Genomic DNA, 26,769 nt, shown 5'->3' on the forward strand with positions numbered 1-26,769 from the left:
AGCATCCCGGTCCCTCGCCGCCTCCGCCTCCTGGGTCCGCTTCGTGGGTCTTGCGAGGCCGATACGGGTATCAGTAGCTATCAGTTTCCGTGTGTGCTGGGGGGTGCTGTGGGTGTCTTTTCTCTAAAAGCTTCCCCCTTCGTCCTAAAAATCCCTCCAGTTCTCACTACCGGTTTACGTTCGGGCATCTGTTTTAAAAGCTGGATTTTTTTTGACTGGATTCCATGAGCTCTTTTATCTTTGCTGTATAATGGAAATAACGATCAATAAAATGAGTTCTTTGAAGGGAATGTGAGCTTAGGGACGTTTCAGCATCCACCCATTTTCAGAGATTGGCTGTGATTTGAAGTGCTTTTGATGGTAGCTACCTGGAGCACTAGTCAGCAAGACCCTTAACTTGCATCAGAATTGCTTTAAATTTTTATTTTTCATCTATACATAATTACAGCAATCTGTGGTAGTTCATACCTGTTGCTGTCTTATTGCTAGCCTTTCAGCTTGATGTTCCATGGGTTGCTTCGTTAGGTCTGTGTTACCCTTGCACAGCAGCCATGCTAATATTCTCTGTACTGTTCCAGTTTTGGTATATGTGCTGCTGAAGTGCTGGTATGTGAAAGGGAGTTCACTGAGGAAAAGATGGTACTCGATGCCTTCTCGTTGGGCACCCAGTGTCCTGACAGATTCATGGAAAGCTTTGGCAACTTGGAGCAGCAGTGATTGTTGTTCTGTCAGCTGGAATAGGTATAAACTTTTGGGTTGTTGGTTTGGAGATTGTAGCCAGATGTATTACTATGGTTGAATGTGAAAGTTTCTTTTAAAAGCCCTATTATTTCCTTTGGTTCTATAGAAACCTTGGATTCTGATGCTGCTATCAAGATACCTCCATATCAGTTAAGGTAAGAACATTTAATGTTGAATCCCGTGGAGCTATGAGTATTCGTAAAATTGAAGTAAAAATTTGAATTGAAAGTGAGGTGCACAGAGGAGGGGACTGAATCTATGTGATTTCTTTAGTTTGTAGATATATGTATCTAGGCTGGTAGTAATGGATAATTTGCTGATGAGCCCTTGGCCTCTAGCCATGAAGGAAAATGTAAAGAAATGTGTTAAAATGGGCATGAGTATGTATAACGGTGACACTCGGTTAGAAAGGAGGGCTGTCTTATGGTCTACAGGGTTATCCCTCTAAATTACAGCCTTCATTATGAGGGATGATGCTTCTCAGTCTTCTCAGTGTATTTGTTTTCTTTAAATCTAGATCAGGTTGTGTTTACTGAAAATAAATATTCTAGAAACTGAAAAATTATATCACCATATAGCTGGGACACTGGGTAGGAGCTAAAATAATACAGTTTCTATGCCTACTTCTTTCTTTAGCCTGCTAGATTATCTTGAGTAAGCCTTCTCCCTTCTTCATGCCTCCATTTGTACACCTATAAAATGGGGGAGGTGGCACTGCCCTCATTTGTAGAGCTATTTAAGATTTTGTTTCGGAAATTTTGATTGCTATGGAGAAAGTAAATGGGCAAAATTATTCACTGTCCCTTCTGACAGAACCATTAGAAAGCGTCAAAAGAAACTAGCAGTGTGCTATCCAAAACAGGAGGACACTGTTTCACACAGCTTATAGTTAAGATGTGAAATGCTTGCCTTATTAGAGAATGTAAGGGATGCTAAAAGTTTGCATGGGTTCAAAACGCACGTCAACAAATCTGTGGAAGAAAGTGAGCGAAGTCTGTCAGCTGCAAAGGTACCCCTTTGCATTCAGAAGTACTTTAGTCAGAGATGATTGAGTTTGGAAGAGAGTATGTAGGAGTGTTGCTATACATTTGGCCTGTCCTGTAGTCCACTATTAGCTGCTGACAGAGGTGCCACTTTTTTACCGCGATATTATTCTCCTGGGAATATTTTTACCACCTCATTACTCCCCACTGCTCCTTTTAGATATGCTTGGTGCAGCTTTGTGCAAGGAAAATCAGGGATAGAAGAGCTAGTTATTCCAGAGCAGTCACCAAACAGGGAAGGAATAAGAGCAGTTCTTTTGCTGCTCTGAGCTCCTGTCAGCTGCAGCCTACAAGGGGCCTCAAGTCAGCGGGGAATGGATGTAGCACAGGTCTGACATGACCAGTGCCAGACACATGCCTTTCCGACACAGGCTGGGCAGCTGAGAACAGCTGGATGAGTAATTCCCAGTAGCTCCATTAGAATTAGATTATGTCTGCTTGGCACTGTGGTTGGAGAAAACTTGGCTATTTATCTTCCCGTTTATCGCCCGTCATCTTTAATACAGTGTATGTCTCTCTGTTTTTAAGTACTATTCTCATTCCCTATGAATTAGCTGTTACCACATTGCTTCCTCTTTCACTTGCTTACTGCCTCTTTATAGATATATTTACCTCTTTCTCTTCTTTCTCCGTGTTCTTAATGTTGTATTTGTTTGGTTTGTTTTTGTTTTCCCTTGTAAATCCTAATCTTTTTAAGTAAAGCTGATACCTTCATGGGTGTAGGTATGATGAAGTAAGCTCTTAATGTTAGACTTGTCAGTGACAATGCACTCAGTATTACTGGATATTTTACAAAATGAAGGGTGCACTAGAGAATTTGAGTAAAAGCTTTGGTTGTGGGGTACTTGGTATGGTTCTGCCACGCAACCGCAGACAGTGTGGGAGATGTTGCTGTCACCAGTACTCTGAGCTTACTCTTCATTCTCTGCTAACAAGCTACTGCCAGACTCCAGATCAGCACACCAGGCCACATCTTGGGCTGGAGTTTTGCCTGCATGATGTGCAAATTAGATAAAAGTTCATTTTTGCTTGCTGTTTGTTAAAGAGCAGCACTATGATGGCTTGGTTCCTAACACTGTAGAAGAATAGCCTTGAAAATAGAACGATGGCAATGACCAGAAATACAGCCAAGATAGGTGCAGGATGGAGACATCCTGACCATGCTCCTTTCCTGCTTTCATCTTTATCAGGTGCGGATTGTATCGTCTCCTGTAACACAGATCAGCCCTTGGCTGCTCATCTGCTTTGACTCTGCCACTTACCCTTGCTGCTATAATATTTTTGAGTGTAGCAGCAAAGCCTGGGTATGTGTTCTGGAATATTCCATGATACTAGAGTCGGAGTGAAGATACATTTAATTTTTCCCCCAAGTAACCCTAGTCCACAATTCAGATCTGAGATCCGTAGTGGCAACATACTGACAGTGTTAAAGGCAGTGTGGCAGATAATTCAGGAGAAAAATACTTATTTGTGAGGTCCCTTCCAAGAGCAGCAACTGAATGAGTATTTTGTATTTTGAGTACTGTATGTGCAGGGAGGACGTTCCAGCTTGTGTAGTAGGAAAGTTCGGTGTGTCCTTAGGATATAATGGGTACAAGGAAAGGACATCAGCACTTCCCTACAGTATATTTGGGGAAGTTCATGGTCTAGGGCACATCTATACTGCGTAAGAATGGGGGACAGAGATTCATGTGCTGCCATGTCCAGTTGAGATAGATACTGGCTCGGTTTCAGAAGTAGCAAATCTGGTAAGTACCCCAATCAGTATTGTTTCTGTTTCTCCACAGAGCAGCATCTGGTTTCCGTTAGCGAGTTGTGCTGGTGTTATTGCCATTTAACAGGCTGGCTATGCCCTTACTTAAGTTCTTTCCCTTCTGGAACTGAAGAATGAAGTCTGTTCATGAGAATGAGAAAGTGTAAACTGTATACTCCCTTTTTTTTACTTACAAAATAAAAGGCCATTTGCTGCTTTTGACACCACAGTTCTAGAAGAGTAGAGATTCTTCATAATGTTTTCTTTTAACACTGTAATCCTAGCGGGAGAATAGGGAGGACAAGATATCTCTTTGCATTTCCTCAGGCTATCACTAGTTGAGTTCAAGGTTTTTTTTACATGTGTTATATCAGCTACATACTTCTCTGCACGATACCATTGTGGTAGATTACTTCTATGTTCTGGCTTGCTTTTGACCTGTCCATAGCTTCCTCTTTTGTGTTGGGCCTCTCTTACTGAACACCAGGCAAGCCATGTTATGGTTCCCTGATGTCTGTGCAATGAGTTAGCAGGTTCAGCTGTAGCATTGGTACGGCGGCTGTTTCCAGCACTGGTCTGGTAGCAGTTTAGATAGCAGGTGCCTGCTATGTTTGGGAGCACCTGGGGTACTTTTGCCCCAAGGGAGTGCAGTGACTGGACATTCAGCTGGGAATGTCACTCTTAAATTAGTTTGATAGTGATCTGTTGGGTATATCTTCAGGGAGCTAAATGAGACTATTTTGCTCTGCAGCTTCCTTTGATGTTAGTTGAACTTATGAATCCAAATCCCAGTTAATGACCTTGCATATTAATTCTAGTGAGGGGCGTTATTTAAATGTCTCACTTCCTAAAGAAATACAAATCTCCAACAAATACAGAGTTTCCCACAGAGTCCTGTCAGCTCTGCCTTGAGATAGGAATATGTGTGTGCTTTTTCGGTACTTTCACCTGTGATCAGAGTATTGAGCAAGGGTATGAAATAGTGACGAAGATTAAAGTGGACCAGGATGGAAATGACCTTAAGTCAGTTCAAGGCTTTGCCATAGATGTGCTGTGGATTCTTGAGAAGGGAGAGTCACATAACCCATTGGTAACTGGTTGGTTGTTACCTGCCTAGCATGATGATATTTGTCTCTGATGAGCATGTATTGTGAAGATTGTATATATACTAAGTGCTTAAGAAGGCTGGCTGGCTGACTTATAAATAATGAATTAGATAAAAAGAATTGATGTGCTGGTGTTTTAATTGGTGAATTGATCACATGGAAAATATCTTAAGAGACCTTTAGGTTGTCTGCCAGCAAACAATTGTTTGCTACTAAGTTGGGCTGCATTCATTTTGGTATTTTCAAGATGACAAATTCTGCCCTAAGGCCAACAACCTACACTGAACAAGTCTCCCTTCTTGGCTAGTTCCTGGCCATTTTCTCCACTGTGATTTTAGAGACTATGTTCTGTAAAAGGTAACTGAACAGACACATGGAAGTGAGCCTTCAAAAAGAATGTTTGATCAGAGCAGTTTAATACTCATGAGGATTATCTACATACAAGAGAATAAAATAAGAGGCTAGACAACACTTGCCAGTCACATACAGCTTTGAAAAAACTTGGGTTTACCACGGTTTCTTGGAATGCTTTGTATAATTAAGTCATGCCTTGTGGGCTATGTAAAACTTAGTGGCTTTCTATCAGCATGGACTTGGTGCTGCAAAGAGGAGGTTGGTTGGGACTTCTGAGGGAGGCTGTGGCTTGGTGAGTGGTTTAGCTGTTGTGTTTTGATGTTCTTGTTCTCACTGGAACCTGGAATCTTATACACAGAATTTCTTACCGCGTCCCTGCCATGCTTCGTCAGGATTTTTATTTTTATTATCTTGGAGATTTTTCTCATAGTTCTAAGACTTTTCCTATAATTTCCAGATCTTACTACTGTCCTGTCATTACTTTTCTTCTGACCAGAACAATGGCAAAATATATTTTTTTTTTTCCCTTTTGTCAGTGTAGCAGGAGCATCACTGCAGCCTTCAGTTTGAGCTGTTCCGTGGAGCTTGTGTGGCTGTTGTCTCTTTACTCCCAGAGAAATGTGGCTGAGTGCAGAAGCAGATGCATAGGCAAGACTGTCAATAGTATAAATTGCTATTCATGCTAGTTTAAAGTTTCCCCTGTGGACTTTAAAATAATGGGCATGAGACAGGTTGATGAGTGAGGTGTTCTGGCGTAGTAACTGATGTAATTTGCATTCCTTCAAAGAAGAACCAGAAAGGCTTTCGAAATGCTTACTTACTGCATATCTGTGTACTGCACGTCTCTGTACCGAAAAATTGCAAAGAGTCATTGAAATCAAATGGAGGTACAGGCTCAGACCTTCAGGGCACCAATTCTGGGTGCCTAATCAGAGAGGTACGGGTCCTGGCTTTCAGAGGTGCTGAGCGCTTCCAAGTCCTGTTTGTGCTGGTAGCAGTTCCTGTTACCATTACTGCAAAAGCTTGCATCCCTCTGGTATTTCACATTGGCCTTTCAGGAATAGCCAGTATTTCTGGAGATTACAGCTGGAAAGTCAGAAGTCAGTGGTGAGCAGGGTCCTCTGTAATAACCATCTTGTGTCCGGTTCTGTCTCTCCTGTTTGTGTCCCAGTCCTGTTCATCTTGGTGTTGGTTTTTGAGGGCAGTTTGTGAACTTTGGGAAGGCACTGCAACAGAGAGCAGTCACAAACAGAAGGAAGCTTTAAACTTAGCTGAACTCTGAAATATCTATCCTCCTTGCATTTTTTTTTCCTATAGTCATGGGAATTTGGGGGTGAAATTGGTAGTTTTACTCTGCCATTTCTTTTTGCGTCTCTAGCTTTTCATCTGACGTACTTCTTGAGAAGCAGCTGCAGCTTACAAACTCTTCAATAAAACAACAGGCTCACTCATTCTAGCTTACATGTGCTCAACAAATAATAAAAGCAGTAAGTGTGGTGTGATCATCACCAAACATCCAGTGCCATAGAGACTTCAAATCCACTTAGCTTTGCAGATAATTCATCCACTTAAAGAATCTTGAGGCTTGGGATGCATCTCGGCTTCTCCATTGTGAAGAAATTTGTGCTTTCATCATTTCATTCTTCTCCCATCTACTTCTGTTCGTCATTTCTGTTAGTTTCTATTGGGAGAGAGGGGATAGGGAAGCTGATATATCTAGCAGATCCCCTGACGAGAAGAAAGAAGGGAGGAATGACTGTCTCTGAGGTTTTTTTGGGGGGTGTTTTTAGCATACCTCTCTCTATTTTACTCTTTCTCATTTTTAAAACGCTTTGCTTCCTGCTCTTGCTGCCAGAACCACCTGGCGTTAAGCGGTCCTGTGCTTTCCTGCAACTGCTGGATGCGTGACTCGTGCAGCTCAGCCGTCACACAGTCGCTCTCTGGCATTTGGAAAGCGGATGGTGAGTTCCCTGGCAGGCATCTGGCCAAGAAGAGGTTCCGGTGGCAGTGTGAATTGCGGAGCTGCATCCCCTGTCTTGGCAGTTCACGGGCTGGATCCAGACTCTTGGGGGCATTTAAGTAGCCCGTTTGGTGTTTTGAATGGTGTATGTGCTCTGGTCTTGGTTGAAAATGTTGCGTTCTTAGTTCTAATGTTGGGGGTTGGGTGAGGGGAGGAGATTAGTATTTAGAAAGGCAGTGTGGCCCTATCTGATACAGTATTTGGATCAATCTGTGTGTTTAATCTGGCATACGTAACTGGCCCTATTTCTTGTCTGATGGGCAGGTATTTTTATCTCAGCAGAACGTTGCATCTGTTTTGGGATGCCAAAAGACAGCAGTGTTGGAGAGGAAAGGGGTGTATGGCTTCAGTTTCCATCGTACATGTCTGAACTCTTGCTGTTAAGACAAGATTGCAGAAGTCTTGGAAGGCCTCTAGATCTAGGAGTCCCTAAAAACCTGTCAGCCAGGGTTATGGCTCTTGAAGGTTTCAAAGAAGGTTTGGTACTGTCTTGGGAAAAGGTGCATGGTTTCTGAAAGATTATTTCTGTTGCTCTTATTTGTGGGTTTGTGTTATTTTATTTTTTTTAAAGGGCGGTGCTTGCTATTTCTGAAACTTAACTTTCTGGCCTTCCTGATGTTCTTTGTAGTAGTGAACCTTAATATTCGCCACTGCTTTGAGTCTTTGTTCCTTTTATGGATTCTTCTGAAACTTCATTCCAGCTTTGTGACAAAGGCCCACAGTGTACTGGTTTTGGCTGGGCTGGAGTTGATTTTCTTCATAGGAGCTGGCAGGATGGGAGTGTGGAGCAGCTGGATGGGGCTGAGCTGCCTCTTGGGGATTCCCTCAGTTCCTGTGGGATGTACATAATTCATTCAGTACAGGATTAACACCAATAAAAGATGAGAGCAGCCATAGTTTTAAGTGTTTGTCTAACTTCTAACAACAAATGCAAGTGGAATATTGCCCTAAGGGTCTAAGGATGATAATGGGATAGCAGTGTGTGTGTTTGCTTTGAACATCTGATCGCTTTTCGTACTTGCAAAGGAGAAGAAAGTGAGAACATTGGGAGGCTGTTGATAATTGCATTAGAGAATGAAATACGGTTGGGAAGGGGTGGGAACCAGGGGATGGAAGAAGAGGCGAGGCACTGAAACTGAGAGGACTGTTTTCCTACTAAATGAGGCTTGACTCTGCTGTGGTCTTTGTGTGATGCTGTGCAAGTCATGACTCTTCTTTGTGTTGAAAATGAAGGGGTGAGTGGGAATAATAAAAGTCCTTTCTCACAGTTCTTTTATTTACATTCCATGAAAAGTAGCAAAGCGGCAGGAAATACACTACCTTTGGTTTCCGTGAATGTTTGTTTACTTAAGAAATTGAATATGCTAAGGTGCAGTGAATATAAAATTACATAATGCATTGCAAATGTGGGGATGTTTTTAACAACCATCCCTTAGGTCTGTCAAGATTTAGCATTGCACTGCTGTGAAAGTTGAATGGAATTGCAGATGACAGCGTTAACCTTCAAAATGTAACTAGTGGTGACCAGAAATATACCTCATCCTCCCATTTCTTCATCAAACTTTTGTAACTAACTCTAGGCCACCCAGCTGTAATGGAGAAAATAAATTAAGGTAATTTGCAAGACGTCTGTGCTGTAGTACCTTTTATGTCTCTTTTGTGTCCCCTCAGTTCTACCCAGTCCCAGCATTATAAAACTTGTCCTGGTGGAAGTTTAATTCTCGTAGGATGCTTTATTTGTTGTTTTCAATGTACTGAAATTTTGTAACAAAATTGTTTTCACTGGGAAAGTCCTTAGCTTCCCTTCCAGGCTGACCAAAAACAGGGAAGAGAGGTTTCGTGGAATAGCTTGTTAAACTTGCAAAATTGTAGGCTGAGCGAGTCCAGGGTGTGCTCTACCTAAGGGCAGGAGGTGTACACTAAGGATGGATATGCTGCTCCTCACCTCGTCTTCATGCTGTACTTCAAATTATAATCAATAGAATCTCCGAAAGGATACAGATTGCTTTGTAATGAAGACCTTGTGAAGTTTACGTGTGTCATCAAATCCCTTCAGAGCGGAGTCAGTAAGTGACTATTGTACCTTGTGCACAAAGGGCAAAAATCTACTGGGGTGGATGTTCTAGGGAGAGTGATGATAGTGTATGACAGAGAGATTAAACTACAGCTTTGGAGACTGGAAGCATCCTGGTTATTATTTTGGCCTTGTCAACTTTAGAATCTTGTGTTGTCTCTCTTCCTCTCAAGGAAGGGTACATGATGTGCTTCTGGTTTTTGTTTTGTTCTGTTTTGATTTCGTTGTGACAGCAGTGTCAGGCTCCTATCTAGGAACTTTGTGTTTGTGTTGAAATCAAGATGTTGTTAGTGAGTATGGCAAGGAAGCAAATGACCTTAGAACTGCTCTCCAGCTGAGTGACTGTGCTGAGCTATTTAATTATGATTGTATGAATTCTGTGGTCTCAGGTTCATTAGTCTGGATGGAAGATTAAATTGTTCACGTTTACTTTTCCCATGAGTAGAGCTATACTTCTGCTGTTATGGCAAATCCATTTCTCTTGGAAAGTATATAAATAACAAAAATTAGAAATGCCACTGTGACACTTTTTTAATACCAAGCAGTATGAAATTGCAATCTCATTCAACATTCCAGGTTGAAAAATTAAAGTTCTAGCTAACAAACTGTATGAAGTCACATTTAGGCATTATTCCTCACTTCCTTTTCCCTGTGTCATTAAGCATCCTATGATAAGCAACTTATATGGTTCCCTCCAGAGGCAGGTTCATTTAAGTGTTCGATTAACCGATTACTTTGTGTCTTGGTTTGAAAAGCAAAAGGATTGAAGGGAAGGTGGAGTACATGAAGCACAGAGGAAGGGAAAATGAAATACTGAGCTGGAGGAGACACCCAGAGGGAATTCCAAGAGAGAGCTGATGTCAGCAGCTGAGGTGAGAGAGAATCAGATACGGAAAGAAAAGAAGAGTTAAACCTCAAGTCAGGTGAAAAGAAGCCTTTCTGTTGTAATTGGATAAAAATGAAGAGTATTGTACTGTGTTGGGAGAAAAAGAATGAGATTTTTTTTTAAAAGAAGCTGCAGATGGTGAGGAAGAAAATTGAAAATGCTTTCAGCCAGAAATTATAAAAGTATTAGTAAAGGTGGAACCTCACCTGGTTATGTGAGAGGCAAATCTCTTGACATGGGAAACATGCATACAAGTGTATCTGTGCTCATGAGTAACTGGAGTAACATCCTGGCCCTACTGAAGCAAGTCAGAATTGGTACCAACATAGTATGACGGCAGGCTCTCAACTGTTTTGTTTGGTTTTTTTTTTCCAGGACCTGTAAACTGCAGCACGGACTGCTTGCTTGTTCTTACGTAGCGCTGTAACACCAAAGTTGTCTAACAGTGCATGATCATCTTGTAGTGGGTACAGCATCGTAAAGATAATTTATTGTTTTCTTTTTTCTTAAAAAGGAGGGTTCTAACCGGAAGGCTTCAGATTTTGTCTTTTATCCTATTGCTCTAAGGGGTGTCTGAGTACTATCAGCAAACTTGTATTTGCATAGAGATACAAATTTTAGTGCTGGAGGGTCTGCTGTAGTCGTCTGGTCTGACTTCCTGCGTGGTGGAGGCGTGAGAACTTGCCCTATATTTATACGCTGCAAACTCCAAACTTCTGTCTGAGCTCGACTGTAATACGCTTTGTAAGTGGGACGGTCATGTTTCTGCTGTAGATAAAGTTAATCATCTCTCTAGAATGTAAGCAAGGACGTAAAGTCTCCTTTCTTCTTGAAGAGCTGTTGCTTGGAAAGGGATGTATTTATTTCCTGTTTCTCTTCCAGGTTTTAAGTACTTCCATTATGAACCATGAAGTTGTTGGTGGAGTCTTTTATCAATGTTCTCTAAGCTACCATAGGAAAAGAAGAGTTTTGGATATTCCTCCTTTTGTATATACACATGTTCACATATACACTGCTGGAATTTGTCTTACACAAATGACATCGTCCCCTTTTGTGTAGGGGCAGTTTTTGCTTCTGTTTGGTTTATTTAAGGGTGACAGCTGGGAGTACCTCCAGAATTTTTGTGAATTCATATTTACCATTTATTTTCTCATGGTGGGCCAACTTTTCTGCTTGAGTAAGTGAGGCTAATGGAGTTACACGCTGTGATACTTCCTTGATTTTTAAGCAACCAAGACTGGAAAGCTCTTCTCAACTGTCAGTGTTACTCTGAAAAATGTTAGACTCTGGCTCAGGCTGTTATCCTGCCTACAGCGTATCAGAAAATGGCGACAGCCGTGAATCAAATTCTTATCTGTTCTTTAACTGGGCTGAAAATTATGCTATGGAATGCAAATTACATGCTGATGAGGCCCTGAGGTTCTGAATTTTACTTCTATGTAATTTTCAGGGGGAAGATAAGAAGAGAGTTGTCTTATTTTTAATCTTTATTTTTAATCCCATTTCTAAAAATGAATGTGGTTATCACCATTTGCTCAAAGGGAAATAAGTCTTATGGGGGTGACAAATACTTCATATATAGTGCTCCCTTCCCTAAGTCAGTATGGTGGAGGTGAAGGTGGGCCATGAGACTGTGTTCCAGGCACTAACATGAAGGAATTATGAGTGGGCCATTTCCTATCTTCATTACAGTTTTCATCGGGAGAGTGAATTAACGAGCCATTATTCTCTTCTTACTAAAGGCTTTTCCACTACAGTGAGGGTAGAAAGATTTTTATGATCTCTCTACTTAGAATAGTAATCTGTCTTGCTCTGACCTTTTTGGCAGTCTGTTTTGACTGACCTGCAATAGCATCCCTTGTGACAGACCTGCAGGGAAGGAGGTGGGTTGACGAGCCATGGCAAAGTCAGACGACTAGAAAGGGCGTGGTAGCCCAGCATGCTGAATGTAAAGGCTATTTATGTGCTCAGGACTCATTCCGCAGTTTACAAAGCTGACGGTCATGGAGTGGGGTAGATCAGGAAGGACAGCCTGTGGTCCTGGAGATACTGGTCCTGGGTTACGCACGTAGTTGTGTCTCTGACCTTTCTGCTTGACCCTGGGAAGGTCACTTGGGATTCAGCCCAGGTACCATGGAGGTCTAGTGGCTAAACTCCAGGTAGCCTCAGTAGGAAGAGGACTCAGTCTTTGTCCTTGGTGTGCTCTGCTTACTCTGTTCTGCACGTAACAAGGTCCATGCTTAGCAAATGCTGTTTTCTCTGTGGAGAGCCCGTCAGTGCAAATGGCTACTGGTTTCTAGTGACGTTAGAATATATATTTTTACATTATTATTATTATTATTATTTTTAAATTGGTTTTCTGGGTCAGGACAGGAGGGTGGTTGGCAGTCTTTGTTTTGAAGGGAGGGGTTTGCCATCATGTTACACTCGTTTGTGCAGATTTGAATAGAAACACTGTGATCAGGAAAGCTGTTTCATGTCTCTGCAACTACTTTCTGTGCTGTAAAATCATTCTTCCAGACCCTTGTTCTGCAGTGACTCTCACCATATCCTTTGCACAGGTGACCTTAGACAAGAGCAGCAGGTAACGAGTGATCCGTGTCTTCTTGTCTACTGTCAGGGAAAGAACACTACAGCCAGGATCTGTTATTGCTGCCTCTCTCTTCTTCACTCTCATTCCCTCTTTACACCATCTCACCTTCTTTCTTCCCTTTAGCTTCTGTTTTCATTGCTTTATTTCATCTGTCAGTGCCCAGGATACCTTATCCTGAAGCTTTTGGTAGCTTCCCCTCCTCCAAGTCAAAGGTCCTCCCTTCCTTTCATGCCCCCTCTGTGTTGTTCTTCGGTTGTCTCATTCAGGGTTAAGTTGGTTATTTGTGCCTAAAACTATATGTGTATTTCTGTCCACACCTGCATGCGTTGGTCTGGAAACTTAGGAGTTCCAGTGTGAAACTAGTTTCCATACAGCCACATAAATGGAAAACATTCTTAAACTTGTTTTGAAGTACATTGATGCGCACCAGCTTATCCTGAGAACTTCACACATGTAAAATGTCTTGCACGACTTGTCGCTTGGCAGTATAGAACTGCAGATAGTGGAATAAGAAATAATATCCCGTGGTGTGGGACCACTCAAAACAGGGTGGAATTATAAAAGGGCTGTAAGGTATAAGAGGAAACCTCAATCCCTTTCTTCATTGCACTCTTAGACCAAATTCTGGCCTGCATTCTGTCTTGTGCAGCCTTATTGAACGTAGTTCTTAAGTGGTAGACCTTGGTTGGGACCGACTGTGTTAATTTACATCATCCTCTCCCATTCTGCCTGAGGGTTATCTGCCGTGTCCTTCTCTGTCCTCATAGTAGCAGATGATGCATTTAAATGACAGGTTGAACTGAAGTGTGGAAGATGCTCAAGCTAATCAAACATTGTGCGGTATCTCTGCAGGTGTTCTACACCTGTAGCATGGAAATGCTAAAGATTTAATTGACTGAGTGTGTACCAAGAACAGGAAACGACACAATGGCAATTCATTTTCTCCAAGAATACAGTGGGAACGGAGGCTGCAGCAACCTTAATTAGATTTTCAGTTAAACATTTTTAGCAAGGATGGGAAGTTCGGCTAATTGAATCTCTTCTAATTTCCATCCTCCTGTTTGTCATTTTTTGCTCTTCATTTTGGGAGATATCTCAAGGAACAGCTCTCATTGTTCTGTGCTCATTGCAGTATGTGATGACAGATGGTAGGCAACATGCTGATGTGCAGGGTAGCTACACATAAGCCATAGGAGCTCCCACCTGTCTTCGTTATAATGAAACTGGACTGGATCTACTCCAGTGACTTACGATTGCCTTCCCTTTCCCCTCTCCTCCCTGTCTCCATCCACTTTAATGTGGCAGTAAATTTGTTGTATATTAATAATGCCCCAAACGTTTATATGTTGTTGCAGTGAACTGTAGAAAGTCTAAAAGAAATTTGGTGCTCTGCCCTGAAGAGGTGCAGGTCTAAATAATCATCAGTTTTTAGCATCCCTGCAGTTAGTACTATACACTATTGTGATTTATTTTTTTTTTTCTTCTTTTTTTTTCCTCTGTGTGTTTCTGGCTAACTGAGTACCTGTTAATGCACAGGTACCTTGTTTTGGCACCTATTGATCTACTGGTTTCAAAGGCAAGTTCTCCCCCAGAAGGTGATAGTGATAACTTCTTTTAAAAGAGAGAGTATATCGAAGTTGCAATGTAAAAGTCAGCACTTAAAGGTGCTTTGTGGGTTGGAGACGTATTGCTGTGGCACCTCTCTAAACTAGAAAGTCCTATCACAATTTACCTGCATGCTACATATGTTCCCAGGTCCAGGCAAAGCTGGCAGTAGATACATAGGCAGTAGCCAGCTCTATACGTGCAGGAGGATTACTGTCTGAACCCTGGCGTAGATGTTTTGGCAGTTTCTATAGATCTGGATGATAATGACACTCTATGAGGAAATGTTTCCTAGATCTTCGGTAGTTAAGCTGTTTCAGATGCTAAACTCACAGGTTTTAAGAGTCCTTCTAGTTAAACTGATTCCAGAAGCATTCAAGAAAGGAGCTTCTGAGAAAATTGGGCTTTGTGCCTGCCTGTTTCTCAGGATATCCTAAATGAAGCAAATGGTTAGCATTTAGTTAGAAACCTGTTTTAAGATACGTGTGTAGTCTGCTTCACGTTCTTTAGAAATCTGCATAATTCATGTTTCTTTTAAAAAGCTTCTTGTGTTATGCCAAATGGCCTTTTACAAATTCCCATAACCTGGGAAGGAGGTACGAATATGAAAAGACCTGCAGATTCTCAAGAGGTCTTTGCCAAGTACAGAAGCTTGCTAGATTGCTTAACTGGGGCATGCTTGTGACTCTCAAGTCTTTAATTTATCTTTAAAGGAAGAGGTTGCATTTCAAGGAGCAAATAGCAGATTTGTGCCCCTTGGGGTAGCTTGTGATTTGTGCTTTTTTGGGGAAAGGTGGAGAGAAAGGAATACCAACTGAATACACCCAAAATAGGGTTGACTTTTCGGAGTGGACGTTCAGTGCCCCCGGCAAGCAGGATCCACTGAAGGAGTTACAAGCTAGGCTCCCCAAGGCTGAGATGGTCAGTGTTTGGTAATCTCCATTTCAGTTTTTTTAAAAAGCAAGTTCAGGTTGTAGACTGCCAGTTTTGGAGGGAGGTTGGTAGGTTATGGGCAGACTGTGGCAAAGTATGACTTTAGGTAGCTTTGACAAGATGTCTGAAACTCCGGTAATCACTATTGCTCTAACCTAGGGCTTCTCCTTAGCTAATTACGAAGGGAGGATTTGTGAGAGGAGCAGAATATACATGCTGGTCTACTGCATACGTTTCATTCCTGCCAGAATTTCAACCTTTAGAGTTGTAGGAGAGTTACTCAGTACTTTCATTTTTATATACTTTTGGGCAAATAAACTGTTTATCATTGGGTCAACTGACACTAGGTGAATTCAGGTCAAAGGCAGCTCACAGGAGCAAAAGAGAGAAAATTCTTCATTTTAGTCTTTTTAGAAATTAAACATCCTTGACTCTACTTTGAAAAGACAGAGTTTTTTGCGGGTACGTTTGAATGCATTGAGACTTGACAAAGATCAATACTCCAAATTGAACAAGGCAGGGCTTTTTGGTTTTCAGTTGGGTAGGAAAAGACTGAACTAGTTGTTTTCTGTTCCTTCTTACCTTGCACACATTTGTCTCCATGGGGAGGAAATTAATGCGATTCCAAAAGGGCTCCTTGGGGTGCAGTGCAGACAGTTGGAGAGCAAAGACTCTTAAGGGCTGGCACAGAATGGTTTGCCATAAGCAAGTATGTCTATACAAATGCAAAAATGGACTCTGTATGTATAGATAAATGCCTGTTATGATATGTGACCTAATGAAGCATTGCAAACCTTCAGGGAGCCTGCAGTTGGATATGGGCTGAGTATCTCTGATCAGGAATGAGTTTCCTGCCCACTAGCAGGATTTGCTTAAAGGGCTTGTGGTTACTAGGTGTTCATCAGATGCTGCAGCCCTTCTCTGATAAGGAGCAAGGAGTAAAGAGAGAAGTCACGGCTTCAGGCATTGTGTGGTTTGGTCACCGAATTAAAAAAATTCAGTATCTGAGTATTAAGTCAAAAGCATCTAAAAATACTATCCTAATCAGTGATTAATATTAAAAAAAATGGTGTTATTCTGTAATCAATCTACGGCTTAGTCATAATTCTAGCACATGCTATTTCAGGTGTAAACCAAACTCGGTAGTGTACGTTTGCTTTTGTCTGCACCATTTATAGTTGGAGTGAACTAACGTGGCCAGGCACGCTGTACTGTAGAGGAGGCCATAGACAAAAACTTGACTAATAGACAGTAGATTATGAAACTGCTTTTCTGGCAACTTCAATATTAAACAGAAGGTAAGTGACTGAAGTGTAATGCATACCACACTGAGTTGGAGGACCACTAGTGATCTGTGAATCCATTCTTTAGGCTTTGTGCACGCATAGAGAGGGCTAATGGTTGGGAAGTATTTAGTGAAGTTTCAATTAAAAGGCTGTTCTTAACAGTATGTGAAGAAATATGCCAGCTTTCTTTAGAGGGTAAAAGTGCTTCACAGAATTGTGAAATTCTTGATTACTGTATGCAAGTGTTAACTTATTGAAAGTGATACAGCCTTTCTGGAACGTTACTCCTTTGAATACCAATTTTAGTTCCATTGTTCCCTCTCACTTCTATTTTTTTAATTTTCCTCAGGGAGAAGTGTCTCCTTCCTCTCCAACTGGCTCTGGAATCAAAGAGCATGAAGCTGGCACAACAGGCTCTAGCAGGGATGCAGGTATGGCTTTAGAGTGGGGGTGTGATAGTAGGCAGGGGGTGTCAAGGAAATCTAGGCTTTTCTTTTGAAAAATACTACAAAAAAAGTGTCTGTCCTCAGGTGGGCCTAACAATAATGTTCATGTTTCTGTAACAGTGTTCAGAAGTTAGGATGCAAGTAAAGGCTGGTGATTCTGGAGAAGCTAAAAATGTTCTGCAGAGAAGTGGGAATTCATGGCTTTCAGCATTGCAATGGAGATGTACTCTTCCTTGTGTGGCCCTGTGCTACTCCCCGTAAGCCTTGCCGCTGCTAAATGTCTTAGAAACTAAACTGAGACAAGTCTTGCTGTTTTCTTTGATTAGGAGAGGGGACTGCAGTGCTTGAAAGATAGAGAGGTTAATAAAGGATCTGGGAGCTGCATTCTCTATGCGTGGGCACTTTCCAGGTTTTTTTGTGCACTAAAACCAGTAGGAGTAGCATCTGATTTGAAAGTTTATCTTATTTGGAAATTGCAAAAGAAAACAGCAGTGCAACACAACCAACAAAAAGACTCTCTCGGGTTTAACAGTATAAAAACTAAAGCAGTTTACTTTTCTTTTAATTGTACAAATGAGTACGTATTACTAAATACTTATCACTATAGGGATGCTAGTTGTGGAAGAGGCTGGTACACTGCTGGGACGTAAAACGCGTGCCACCATTTTCCAAAAAGAAATTTCTCCCTCAAAGGGTAAGCATGAAGTTATTTTGGGAATATAAGGATGCAAGTGGATCATTCAAATTCACTTAATTCAACGTACAAATGTCAGGCATTTGGTTAGAGAGTGCCCCATATTGGGGCACAGCATGGTTGTAGGAGGCTCTGGCTGAAGGGTTCCTGTAATTACTGGGCTCTGCCAGAAGTCACGTATCACCTTCTTGCAGTCTAGTACTCTGGTCTCACTCTCAGATCCTGTGCCCTGTGTTTCAGATATGAGTTGTGAGGGGCAGGGGTTGCTTTTAAAGTGAAAGCAATGATAGGCTAGTGGGTCTTGAACATATGTCTGCTCTTGTACCAATGCAGGTACCAGTGCCTGTTAGAACATTGTAGAGTGATGATCAACCAAGAATAGTGGAGTAATTATGAATGAGCCACTGTCCACTGTAGTATAACTTCCTTGGAAATACTCAGTGAAGATAAATTTTATATTTTTACTCTTCTAACTTGCTGCACATACACTTGAGTTCTGCAAGAACTGGAATTGCAAAGTTGCGGATTTGCAGCATGGTACCTTAAATAAGAGCGTTACCTCCTATCTAGAAGCCTAAAAAGGTAATCCAGGCAACAATACATTCCTTCATCTGCATTTATGATATGTGAAGTTTTATGAAGGACAAAAAAGCAAACCACACAACTGATGCTGTGGAGATAGGTTAAAAAAATAGGATAAAAGACAAAAATGAGATGAAGTGCGACTTGAATTTACCCAAAGTACGTCACAGGATCACAGGATGGTGAAAGTTAGCAGGGACCTCTGGAAGTCATCTGGTCCAATCCCTCTGCTCAAGCAGGATCACCTACAGCAGGTTGCCCAGGACCATGTCCAGATGTTTTTTTAATATCCTCAGGGATGGATGTTCCACAACATCCCTGGGCAACCTGTGCCAGTGCTTGGTCACCATCCCGATAAAGTGTTTCCTCAAGTTCAGAGGGAACCTCCTATGCTTCAGTTTGTGCCCATTGCTTCTTGTCCTGTCGGTGGGCACCACTGAAAAGAGCCTGGCTCTGTTCTCTTTGCACACTCCCTTCACGTATTTGTAGACATTGATAAGATCCCCCCGAGCCTTCTCTTCTCCAGTGTAAACAGTCCCAGCTCTCTCAGCCTTTCCTCATAAGAGAGATGCTCCAATTTCCTCATCATCTTAGAGGCCCTTACCTGGACTCTCTCCAGCAGCTCCATATCTCTCATACCAAACAAAACATTCTCGTTTATATAGAAAAACAGACTATTTTCCTTGTAAATTGAGTTAAATCTCATCAGGCAGATTTCGAAAGATGTTAACTGTCTCCTCATCGTGGCACAGATCTGCTGTACTTTGCTGTACTTTTGTATTTTATGTTACTGGGTCAATTTGGAATTTGTAGATAGAAAACCTAGCCACCAAGCCACCATATTAACAAACACAAATATGTTTCTGTGTAGTAATTTACAGCAGAATTGGGCAGAGGCAGTTTTGTCTCAACCTGTACATTGCCATTTTCTCTCTGCAGAAGCTGCTGTCTGATGAGAGGTTTGTATCCGTGGAAACAGACTCAGATGAGAAACAGTTGCTTAATCAGATGCTGAATGCCGTCAAAGTGACTCCTTCGCTCAACGAAGACCTGCAGGTTGAAGTGATGAAGGTTGGTGTTTCACACACGCCAGTGCTTGCAACAGAGGCTGCGTGACGGAGTGCTGGGGATGGCCAATAAATTACTTGTTGCCTTGGAAATCTTCACCTTAGGACAGTATTTGATTCCCTCCTTCCTGCTGGCTGATGTCAGTTGTTTTCATTTCTACTTGATTTGTGTTTCCCTGGGTTAAATAGGAGATAGTTTATATATAGGGTCAGTGCACCGGTGGTCCCAGTTGTAGCAAGCTGAAACAGGACAATCAGTTCACTCCACGGGAATTCACAGATAAATGACTTGTAGATTTGGAAGTTTGTGTTTGATATTGAGCTTTAGTGCTCATGAGGTGGGCTGTCCAGGATTGTAATTTTGAATTGTGTGTGTGTTGGTTCTTTCAAGTTTGTTAGCTATGTGTTCTCTTTGTAAAGTGCTACTGATGGAGCGTGATTTGTTTAGGCACCAAAATACCCCTGGACTAGTGCATAAGGGAAATTATTGTTTTGTATACTCAGTGTAAAATTCCATTTCTAGAAATGCTTTAGCATTCTCCTGTGTGTGTTAGGAAGCTCAGCAGCCTGGAGGTACTGTTTTGGAGGGGAGGTGCTGTCAAATTTCCTTGCCCTGTCATTGGGTTGGTTGTATGAGTCGCCAGTACTGCCATAAAAAGGTGACTTCCAATATCTGTGTTGTTTGTGTGAAGCAATACAGTGGTGGATAGTTCTCAGATGTTTGGGTGTAGACTTTGTACTACAGGGTTTTTTGTGCTATAGCTGATCATTGGTCAAAACCATTTTGGAACAAACCTGGTGGTCCTTTTTGCATGTTCACTGTACCTAGTACTGATTGATATATTTGGATCTACTATTTGACTATCCTTGACTTCTAAGTGCATAGATTAAGTATTTTATTTCTTTCTTACTTGTGACATCCTTGTTCTAATGAATATGTTATCCGCTCTCAAACTGCTCTGTACTAGCTGTACTCTTTGCCACTGAAGATGACTACCTGGGTGCGATATGCCCTCGGTGTCAGAACATGCAGGAGGGTGAGCCTAGCAGCAGAAAAAAGGGAGGAGTATTTGTGTGGACTGTTACCTGTTCTCTGGGAGCAGGCTTCTGCCCAGGTACGGGCTTAACTGGTGACACCCAGCTCTGCATCCCTAACCCACTGTGCCTCTTTCCTGCCTCTTTTGTCTCTACTGTGGGAAAGGGGAAGAGCTAAGAAGTAGCACTACTGAACCAGCAAGTCTCTCTTAGTGTGCAGTAATTTTCTGCAAGTTGCTTTTTTACCTTCTTGAGTGTTGCAGATTCAGAATCTGCAGGCACACTGTTTCTTTGAAAGCCGTGACATGCATGTGATGTGTTGCCCCCGCACTGAGAAGAATGTGAGCAGTGTATTTTACTACAGCTATGAGTGAATATCTTCTCAACTTGTCTTGATATGTGAGAGCTCCAAAAAAAACTCCACCCCAGAACAGCAAACCACATAAAACCCAAGCCAAAACCTAAGATTTTATTTATGTATGCATCTTTTTTTAAAAAAAATGTTAGGTTCCAGTTTAAGCGCAGAAGAGAAAAGGGAGCATCATCTTCATTCCACTGAGTGAAATTTTGATGTACAAATCCTTTTCTGGCTAAACACACAGCGAAATGCATGCATGTGTGGTAAAAATCAGGCTGCATCTTTACATCTTGAGAGCAAAGGAAAACTTCTGTTTTGATTTGAATATTTCAAGAGACCAGAGGGCCAAAACACATTGTAATCAGGGCGGTTAAAACTCAAGAGGCATTAAATCTGAGCCTTGCCTAAAAGTCGAATCAAGCAGAGATCTTTTTACATCATAACCTGAAGGTTACAGATGCCGTTGCCACACTTGAAAATGTTGTAGCTAACCCAGGCCTGCCTGAATGGCTAAAACCTTCAGGGGTTTTTCAAGCAGCTGGTCTCAGCAATGCATTTATATCCCCGGATCTGCTAAAATGGGTCCTCAAGGCAGCATATGATTGTACGTTAGACTGTGTTATTCCATCCGGAGGAGATTAAATACATCTTTATTCGGTGCAGACATTAGACACTCCTGAGTGTGAGCAGGTTTGTGTGAAACTGGGTCAGCAGTGATGCTGTCCTGGTTCTTTGTGACTGACTGCACAGTTGCACCAATCTTGCAGATATTAAGAATACAACATCAAAGATTACACAAAAGCTTTTAGTCATGCAAAATAGATGTGAAAATAGAGGTGCAGGAGTAGAGGTTGCACCAGTCTTGCAGATATTAAGACTACAACCATCAAAGATTACACAAAAGCTTTTAGTCATGCAAAATAGATGTGAAAATAGAGGTGCAGGAGTAGAGACTTCACTGTATGATGCTGGCGTGTAAGCTCCTAAATCACTTCAATGTGTTGTGTTTGGGGTTTTTTTTTGAAAATCCTATCCAAAATATCTCCTGTTGTTCCCAATAAGTGTATACCACAAATTCACACTTCACATATTATCCAAAACAAATGTTTTAAATATTTATTTTAATGGTTTGTTGTCACCCACCTGTATTGCAGATGCAAGTGTGAAGGGATTTGATTAGCTGAGGAGAGCATTTTGTAAAGCTTTTTGTGTTCGGGTGACTGCAAGTTGGAATTGGCAGTGAAAGGAAGAGCACGGTACAGAGGTGTAAGTGCAGTTGGTTGCCTTGCTTGGTACGCTTTTGGAACCTGACAAATATTGTTGTAAAGGGGCAGTGTTAGACAGGGATGGAATAGAGTAACTGTAATGGTTGCGGTAAATAAATGGAGAGGAGTGCTAGCTGGACCTCTTCTGGCACTGAAAAAACCAAGCAGTTGGGGCCACTCTTGTAAAAGTGGAACGACACTCACTAATTTATGGCTAGGTACCAAATCATCCTTATTTTTAAGAGTGCGTGTCATGGCATGCTTTACAGATTCCCAGGTTGGAGGATCACAAAACCAGCATGCTGAGAAGTGCTCAGAGGTGAGGGCAGGGGCTGGGGGCTGTACTGGAGGGCAGCCTGGGCAGGCAGGGCAGATTTATACTGCCCGCGTGCAGCTGTCAAGATGAACGCAAAGCCTTCCTCTCTCACAGTACCTCTCTCCTCTGTGCTAGGTGAGATACCTCTTACCTGTTTTATAAACTTTGATTTTAAAGTGGAATTTTACTTTTTGTAATAAGCAAATTTTAAACTAAACTCCAGGTTAGGGATTGCTGCCAGTATCTCTAGTTCTTCTGAATACCAGCTGTGGATTGTGCCTTTCTCTTAGATGTTTCATGTAAAGTGATTACATGGGGAAATTCCCCCCTTGAATTTCCAAATTAGAAGTGAATTTCTGAAGTCCTTGTTTATCTTTTTGGAGGACACCCTTGTTATTACTAAGCACTGGGTAATTCTTATGTCAATGGCAGTCTTTTTGCCCAAAAGGCGGCAGTGGTCATTTCAGTGAGGAAGAGGGAAAGCCTCTGGTTTCTCTGTGAGGTGAATGGCACCTATAACAAACGCTAACTGCATTTGATTTCCCACATGGTAAAGCAAGCTGTCTGGCCTGTACACGTTTTGCATTCAGATTTGCATGTTATTTAGCAGCTCAACCTCGTATTTCTTTAGACTATCTCAATGACTGTGTTGTCTGTGTATTCTCCGGACCTCTGGTGCATTTTATGACAGATATTTATTAGTATTTTCACACTGGGGACTAAACTGAGGTTATTTAGGTGCTTTAAATCATATTAAAAGGTACTGAGAAACCAAGTAATCCAGAAAGTGTGACCAGAGGGAGCAGTGTATCTGACACAAGCAGATTGATTTGACACACTTTAGCATTCACCTTTGCTGTTGCCCTAATACTTTGCTGTCACACTGAAAAGCCTTCTAATATATGTATTACCAGTTTGTGTTTTTACTGTGCTCAGCTGGTTGTATGACGGGAATGGAAAATCATACGATCATATAGTGCCTGGTCGATTTTCTTGTAATACATCAACAGCTTAATTGCAGTTTCAAACAGAATAATCTATTTTGACTTGTATGGTTTCTTTACAATATTCATGTGAGTTGGGAAAGGAGGAGATATATTGATCAGTAATCAAATTCAGTGTTTTATCAGTGAGGTACCGAAGGACTTGCTGCTCTGTTTATACAGTTGCAGATGTATAGAGAAAATAGGAGAGGCAGTAATTCAACACTTACCTTAGATGAACGTGGTCATGCAGTATGGCTGGCCCAGAAGTGGGAAAAATTTTGTTGTGTGACATGAGGCCGTGTTATAACTGAGTGAAATGCAAGGGTGTCTCTCGTGTTGAGGAGTAGGGACAAGTTGTTGACCTTAAGCACTAGACTAACAAGCAAATGGATAGTCTGCAGTGGAAAGAGCACGTGTTCTGGATTGAAGTTTAGTATCATGGGTTTGGGCTTGGTTGTGGAGTAGGAGGATCCTGATTTTTTATTTTTTTATTTTTTCCTGGGTTGTTGCTTTTAAATTCTGGCTTCAGATGTTTTTAAAATGGCTGAAGTGCAGTTAGACCTCATGCAGTTAGACCTTTGCTTGCAGGAGCACATACAGTATGGACAAAAGATGTCAGATATGGTCAGAGCAGCCGTGGAAAAGGAAACTAATCTGTAGCTGAGCCTCTGGATTGAGGTCCCTTCCAGCCTCAACAACTCTGTGATTTTTACTTTCTTTGATTTTTTTGGTAATTTTTCATCTGTAACCCTGACCCTAAAATCCAGTTCCTCCAGGAATGGCTCCTGGAAGAACTGGAATTCAGCTTTGAACATAACTGTGGTGTTGAAGCAGGTGAAACCAAATATGAAGGAAGTGGGTAGGGTAGAAAGAATCCAAAACAGCAAGGACTCTTCTTTCTTTATTTATTTCCCCCCCTTTCTTCTCGCTGGTGTTATGGTGACTTTCATTTATAAGTTGGCAATCTTCTTAATAATGGAGTTCCTCTCTCTCTCTAACTGTGATAACATTATTCTCAAATAACAACAAAAAATAGAGTTTATTGAATAATTGCAAATTAGTAGATGAGTCCTCACCCAGAAATAAGCTCTCCAGATAAACCAGATACACTGTGATGTAATGGGTACTGGCACTAAACAAGTTATTTTTAAAAAGAAAGACATGATTGATTATTTAAAATTTCACTTTCTACTGCCTCCTTTTTTTTTTTTTTTTAATTCAGTCACAGATAAAACTGTGTCATGTAATCCAGTGCATGTCAGTTCAGTCTTGTGCCTGGATTTCCCAAGAAATTTACAGCTGGCAAGACAGAAATTTTCAAGCAAGAATGAGAATACTTACCTTTTGTGATGGAAACTCAGTTTTCTGATTTGATGTCTTTTTAAATATTTGGTCTTTCTTTCACTAATCTAATTAATGGTGTTATGATGTGCTAGGCGTGTTACAAATACTATGTTTCTGTCAGTGGAGCTTCCAAGCTTTGTTTGTTATTACCTCTGAGAAGACTTCACGTGGTGTTTGTGGCTACTCCACTTGTGGTCTTTTTTGAAAGAGTCTTGAGGATTTTCTGAAACAAAAAAATATTCTTCCAAGGTGGACTGAGAGAGAGAAGACTCTTCTAATTCCCGTTATTTACCTATTGTCCATGGGGAACAGCTATTTCATTTAGGAAAGGTTTGTTTATTCCCAGTGACTCCAACTTGCATTTGTTAGTGGATTAGGTGTACTGCTTGCTGACAGGCAAAATTTTAATAAATTTTCTTCTGTAGGCTTTCAGTGAGGAGTCAAACAGAAGTCTTTTTAGTGTGTGAATGAGGTTTAGTGAACCCTTGCTAAATCTTCTGTGTGAAGGCAATCTTTTCTCTTTGTCTCTTCTCTGATCCATTAATACAGCATTTGGGAACTCTCCAGTAATAATGCCATACATCTCTTTTTGTGATTTCAGTTTTCATTTTGGATATTTTCAGAACTGAAATCGGAATTAGAGTTCTGTGGTAAAATTTAGCTTGTGTAAGGGCGGACAGAATGGAGCAAATAGCTCTGCCTCTGAAACGCTGTCTTTAGGTTGGGTATTTGTAATTATTCTTTCTGAGATTGCTACCATAATGCTTTAAAGATGCAAAGTGATTCTTTGAGTACTAAGAGCCATCTCCTAGTCTTTATTAATTTTTTTTTTCTCTAATAACTAATTTAATTAATAGGGCTGCAGTTACTGTGTCAAACTAGTCACTTGAGAAGGTCACCATTGAAGATCTACAAGGAATAGCAGAAAGATTGGGGACAATTTTTTGTTCGTTCTTAGTTTTTTAACAATCATAGTTGACTTGTTTTAGATTCTGCCCAACCATGTTATTACAGGTTCAGGGAGATAGTCCTGATCTAACGCAAATATCGGATTAAGCTGGATTGTGCTCGAGCAACCAAGCAAAACTTGTTGTTAACTTTTTCAGAAAAAGTGGCAGGAACTTTGTTGCTGTTGAACAGGCAGTCTAACTTTTTTCTTTTTCAAAGATATGGAGGGTTTGATGGGGGACAAGTTAATTATTTTCTTTGGCTCTCCATGACAGAGAACAAATTATATTATGTATTTGAAAAGTTGTTCTAAACTGTTTGATCCAAGATGTTGACAGAACACAACTGTAAAATCCTAGCCTCTGTGGATAATTACATTCTCCACCTTTTTCTTGAATACTAGTAAATGAGCAGATAACTGTAATAAACATTAACCTTAAAAAAATGAGAATATATATATATTTGTGAGAGTTTATGAAACGTATCTTTCCACATACAACTTGGTTATGCCTAATAGAATGTCATTTGCAACTGTTCTGCTTTGTCTTGAACTGTAAAATTAAATGTAGGAGGAAGCTGGACTGAAACGACTTGGATTTAAAGGTGTATGTAAACTATGTTATTCCCTGTGCTGCCTCTTTGAGGCAAGGCATGTATAATAGTTTTATGTAGGAGTAAAAAGAGTGATTTCACTGCCCATTAAAAATAAGAATTCGTTGGTGCAACAGTGAAAATGTAACTGGTAAATAGAGATGGAGAAGAGAGACTGTCATTATCAGAGTGAGAATCAGCAACCAGCTGATACTTGCTGTAGTCTACATATTTTAATTAATATATTAATTTTGGCATAGAAGATAATTTTTTCCCCCAATATATTTTATGCACTGCATTGTTGCAAACATTTTTCAACATCACTTGCAATATGAATTGCGGTCCAGTCTCTTTCTGAGCAAAGAAGTACTACGTTTCAAATAAAGTCAAAAATAAAAACTATTATTCAACCTTATTTGCATGCTTTAATCCAGAACTGGTTTAAAGTGTATATTAATAAGAAAAAAAGAATAAAATGCTGAAAATTTGTAGAAGCAAGTTTCACCTGAATGTGTTCATTAGTTATTGTAACAGTGGTGCCTGATACAAGCTGTCATAAGCAATAACTGATTTTTGTCCAGTCCGTAATTCAGAGGTGTGTTAGCAGTCTGCACTGTTAAAGAGGGGAGGCTATAAAGACTTGCGCAATGTCATGCAAATAAGATTATTTTCTAAGATCAGTCCTGCCCAGGAATGCTGGCTAGAGTCCTTAGTCCTTCCTCTGCTTAGTCTTTTCGTAAGTT

At 41.0% G+C, this 26,769-nt stretch overlaps 1 protein-coding gene across 1 annotated transcript in view; it reads left to right on the plus strand.

The window, feature by feature from the left end:
* Positions 1–847: 847 nt before the first annotated feature.
* Positions 848–26,769, plus strand: part of KIAA1244 (KIAA1244 ortholog) — a gene marked incomplete at its 5' end in the record, with an annotated part of 87,624 nt that continues 61,702 nt past the window's right edge. Inside the window, 3 exons of the mRNA XM_009695477.1 lie at positions 848–896; positions 16,744–16,825; positions 19,056–19,187. Coding sequence (XP_009693779.1) covers positions 848–896; positions 16,744–16,825; positions 19,056–19,187 — 263 coding nt within the window. The remainder of the gene's footprint in view (positions 897–16,743; positions 16,826–19,055; positions 19,188–26,769) is intronic.

The sequence above is a fragment of the Cariama cristata genome, unplaced genomic scaffold (genome assembly GCF_000690535.1).
Source record: "Cariama cristata isolate BGI_N322 unplaced genomic scaffold, ASM69053v1 scaffold1702, whole genome shotgun sequence".
NCBI classification, from domain to species: domain Eukaryota; kingdom Metazoa; phylum Chordata; class Aves; order Cariamiformes; family Cariamidae; genus Cariama; species Cariama cristata.